At 33.8% G+C, this 4,879-nt stretch overlaps 1 protein-coding gene across 1 annotated transcript; it reads left to right on the top strand.

The window, feature by feature from the left end:
- The first annotated feature begins 341 nt into the window (after positions 1–341).
- Positions 342–2,964, top strand: LOC109217472 (patatin-like protein 1). The gene is made up of 6 exons (XM_019381724.1): positions 342–730; positions 952–1,133; positions 1,438–1,618; positions 1,713–1,874; positions 2,151–2,453; positions 2,534–2,964. The coding sequence occupies exons 1-6, from the start codon at positions 551–553 to the stop codon at positions 2,762–2,764; spliced, it is 1,239 nt and encodes a 412-aa protein (XP_019237269.1). The 5' UTR covers positions 342–550; the 3' UTR covers positions 2,765–2,964.
- Positions 2,965–4,879: the final 1,915 nt, after the last annotated feature.

Below are 4,879 nucleotides of genomic sequence, written 5' to 3' on the forward strand. Positions count from 1 at the left end.
GGTAAGTCAAATTAAATCGTTTGCTTGACGATTAGGAGTCGTAAAATTTTAATCATAGGAATTGCTAAAGAAGTGATCGACACCAATATTTAAGTACTGACATAAATAAATGCAAGCTTCAATTACACCTCATAATCACTTATAATTTCCCCACAAAATGGGATCAGGCTCTACAAAAAAAGAAATTTCTTTTTTTGTCATGTGGAGCCTTGACGGAGTACATGCATATTTAAATTTGTGGAGTCAATGACGACGGAAAAAGGGGATCAAATCACATGTGAAATACCTCGAACGTAAAGAAAAAAGAATTTAAATTCTATACCATTCAAAATCCGAAAAAGAGTTGAAGCTCTGTTTCTTTAATTTTAGACTATCAGTTAATTTTATGACACATGGAATTAAGTGACTTAACTCTAAGTGTAAATATTCTTGTTCATAAAACTTAAATCGAGTTATAAATATGCCATTAGTAGCTTTAATTTCTTGCCTCACTACTCTTTTCAACTATCAGAAACATTAAAGTCTAAATTAAAGTAGCATTTGATACAATATGATTAAGACTTTTGTAGCTGCACTAGCCCTGATAGTGACCTTTCTAGCCTTGCAAACTCCTGTAGCATCTGCAGCTACAAAAGGAAAGACGAGGGTGACAGTTTTAAGCATAGATGGAGGTGGCATCAGAGGCATTATTCCTGGCACTGTTCTTGCTTTCCTTGAATCTAAACTTCAGGTACGTACTCACATAGATCAACCACTTTATCTACTATATTAGGTATACGCAAGGCGGATTTAGGATTAAAGTTCTATATTTTTTAATTATGGATTCATATATATCTAACAAGTGAATTTTACGCATAAATTTATATTTCGCGCCCAGAACCATAATTACTGCTCATATATTGCGCGCATGCAATGATCCTAGCTCAAAACCGTTCTGGCTATATATAATAGGAACTTGATGGACCCAACGCAAGAGTTGCAGACTATTTCGATGTGGTAGCTGGAACAAGTACAGGTGGACTAGTGACCACAATGCTCACAGCTCCAAACAAGGATAATCGCCCTTTATATGCAGCAAATGACATTACCAGTTTCTTCTTTGAGCACGGCCCTAAAATCTTCCCTGCGAGCAGGTTAGAACAATTGACAGTATATATCTAGCTTTGTTTCTTAATTTTCATAGTTTAAGTGTTGAACACTGATAGGCGAGTCTGAGTATTTAAAATTGATGGGTTCAACCAGCCTTAAGGTTTTTATTCATTGTACTTTTAAAATTATAAATTCACATTGAATTTAATATTTGTCGACATTTTAGTAATTTTTCAAATATATACATTTAATGTTGAAAACACTAGGTTTCCGTTCAACTCATTAAATTGTAGATTGATGTGTCTCAGTGAAGACTTTACTGATGGAAAACATTTATATTTGATGCAGCCGCAACAATGTGAAGAAGATCTTTAATATATTTGGGGGGCCAAAGTACGATGGCAGATACCTGAGATCATTGGTTAGGTCGAAATTAGGCAATCTTACGATGAAGAAAACGTTAACTCATACAGTTATCCCAACTTTTGATATCAAGCGCCTTCAACCCATTATCTTCACAACTTCTGATGTACGTACAATCCTCTTCAACTAACAAACTTCATTTATGTCTTACTATAACTCTATCTTAATTCAATGAAGGCTGATATCATATTTGTGTGCAGGCAAGAACAACTGTGTCTAAGGATGCTCTACTATCGGACGTCTGTCTTGGTACCTCTGCAGCACCCACCTATTTCCCTCCATATTATTTTGAGACCAAGGATGCCCAAGGGAATGTACGTACATTTGATCTTATTGATGGAGGTGTAGCTGCAAGTAATCCAGTAAGTAGCCATTTCATATATGGCCGGACACAAAATTTAATATAGAACTAAAGATTTTTTTTTCCCTTTGTTATGAGGTCACAACATTCGTTTGGCTATAAATCTTATCATTAAAGGTAAAATGAGAAGTTAAAGTAAAATTGTTTCCAAATTTAGAAGGTAGTATTCTTTTTTGAAAAGTAATGTCATTCTTTTTTGAAGTAAGGGAATAGATATATATGGTCTTTGTATGAATTCAGATATTTGAACAACACTTTTCATTAAATCTATTGGCAGACTCTAATGGCAATTACTCACGTTTCAAGAGAAATCAAGACGAGAAAAATGGAATATGAGGATATGAAAACCGCGGACTGCAAGAAAATGTTGGTTTTGTCACTAGGCACAGGTACAGGCACGAATAAAGAAAAGTATAATGCCCGCTCGGCTTCAAGATGGGGCGTATTTGGTTGGATGTACAACAATGGTGCCAGTCCATTGCTAGATATTTTCAGTGATGCAAGTTCAGATGTTGTAGATATACATGTTTCAACCATGTTTCAGTCCCTTCACAACGAGAAGAACTACCTCAGAATTCAGGTTTGATATATCAACATTCCTCTAATAACACACACATATATATGGTTTCATGATGATGATTACATAATAAATTTGTACAGAACGATACTTTGACCGGAGAGGCAGCATCAACGGATATTTCGACCATAAAAAATATGCAGACGCTAGTGCAGGTTGGTAAAGATCTACTGAAGAAGCCAGTGTCAAGGGTCAACTTGGAGACGGGCCGCTTTGAAGCAGTTCATGGGGAGGGCACCAATGAACAAGCTCTTATTCGATTTGCTAAGTTGCTTTCAGAGGAAAGGAAGCTCCGACAATTAGAGGGTGCTTAATAAAATTGGTGACCTAAAGCTAAACTTTATGAAAAGTTATTAAGTTTATTTTCATTTATACTATGTTTCACTTTGAACTTAATTCAGTTTTTAGCTATTTGAGATGCAAAATACTTCTTGGATTTTGTTATCATCTAAATCAACTAGTAACTGAGAAAATTTTAGAAGAAACAATAGTAGTAATATGTGAAATTACAAGAGGGAAGGGATGAATTGTTGATTGTTCTTTTTATAATTAAGCAGTAGACTAGCTTGTCAAATTAGTCTACTGCCCGAATAACCAAGATAAAACGTAAAGACCGAAGGTAAAGTGCAAAAATCAGAATATTTTATAGTGGTTCAGATTTAATGTGAATCCTACTCTAGTCCTCTTGTGTTGCAAGGGTGTTCTCTCTCAAAGCTCCTGATAAACTTTCGTACAGATATGTTGATGTTGTTGCAAATACCAACTCACTTTAGATACTAAGTACACTCGTCGTATTGTTGATGCAATGTCTTACCAATATTTTTCTCCCTTTCTTCTCTTTACTGGTTACACAGTAAACTAAATTCAGATTATAATGCTTGTTTAGAATAGAACAAGGAGCGGGAAGTTCGTTTGATCAAAGTATGTCCTTCTTCTAGACCAACACACACACACATATATACTTCATGAGTTCTTCTTTAATTCTTAATTGTTGTGAATGTCGAGAGATTACATACCCAAGGGAATTGATCCTTAGAACGAACCGTAGAAAATAAATGTGGAGCTTCCGTTGATTTGCCTTGACTTGTGGTCTTGATAGAGTTTTTCTTCGCTAAGCAGATCTTCCTTTAATTCAGGTAACCAGAAATAGATCCCTTGATTTCAGGAGTTAACCATCTTCCGTGGATAGATAAATCTTTAATGCAGAGTTAAAGCAATCTTGACTTCCTCTAATTTTGGTCCTTTCTCTATTATCTTCCATCAATCTGCTGTCACATCCTAAAAAGATCTTTCACTTGTTTTTTGCTACTCCTTCCTTTCTTGTCTTCTATCACTAGTATTTGGCAATTTCCGCTACTCCTTCCTCTCTTGTCTTTTATCGCTAGTGTTTGGCAATCTTGTTTTCCTTTGCTTATGGAGATTTTCTGCAATTAAAAAATATGTTACTTTTCATCGTTAAAACGTGGATCTAACAATATGTTCCTAAGAAATTAAAATTGCAAAAAAAAAAAAAAAAAAAACACTTTTAGATAAAAAGAAAGAAATATAAAGTTAAAACAATAAAACATGATTCCGGGAGTTAACACCTTGATCATGGATATCAAAATAGATCAATTTCAATCCTTATATTTTTGAAAGCGTGCGAAAGAATGAAAAACAACGTGCAATTAAAATTACGCAATGCCTCTTTGTTTGATAGAAAATATAGATGCATACAAAGCAGTTAAAAAAAGAGAGCATAAGCACAGAGAAAAATTTGGAAGACATGATTAATAAAATGAAATGTGGCATGCCAACACATCATATAGTATTTTCTTACACATAAGGCACAATATGTTCATGTCTCCTTTTAATCTGCCTTTTTCACTCGCCACTTCTTTATTTTTCTTACAATTATTTTTTCCGTTTTTTTTCTTTACAAACTTCATATTTGTCAAAAATAAATAAAAAAAAAACTTAAAACCATATACTAACTAGTATTAACAACCTTGAGAAAAGCCTTTACCTGCTTTGGGCCTTGAGCAACCCACGCTGACAAGTGACAACCACGAATAAAGGTCTTTTCAGAAGTAACTTTTTTTGGAAAATTTACTTAGCTATACTATAATAGAAACCTATTTATCATTTTTAATTAGATTCTTTTTAACTACATTGTACATCTAAATTTATAATTTATGTACAAAATCATAAAAAAGAAGAAAATTGAAAATCCCTTAATTTTAGCCAATATCAGTTATTATCCACGATACCCACCCCCATTTCCAATAGCCCATCCTACATTTCCGATTCTTTTCGTTTTCCAAAGGATTTCAAACCCAACATTTCTATTTCTTACTAATCATCCAAAATCTCTCTTTCTTTTTGATTCTTCTTATATAACTCGTTCAAACCTATCCTTCTCTGTATTCTTGATTTATATGACTTTTTTT

This window comes from Nicotiana attenuata, unplaced genomic scaffold, assembly GCF_001879085.1.
Source record: "Nicotiana attenuata strain UT unplaced genomic scaffold, NIATTr2, whole genome shotgun sequence".
Classification (NCBI taxonomy): domain Eukaryota; kingdom Viridiplantae; phylum Streptophyta; class Magnoliopsida; order Solanales; family Solanaceae; genus Nicotiana; species Nicotiana attenuata.

Coding starts and splice junctions, on each gene's coding strand:
- LOC109217472 (XM_019381724.1), top strand. CDS start 551: ATGATTAAGACTTTTGTAGCTGCACTAGCCCTGATAGTGACCTTTCTA. Junction 1,134..1,437: donor AAAATCTTCCCTGCGAGCAG/GTTAGAACAATT, acceptor TATTTGATGCAG/CCGCAACAATGTGAAGAAGA. Junction 1,875..2,150: donor GTGTAGCTGCAAGTAATCCA/GTAAGTAGCCAT, acceptor ATCTATTGGCAG/ACTCTAATGGCAATTACTCA.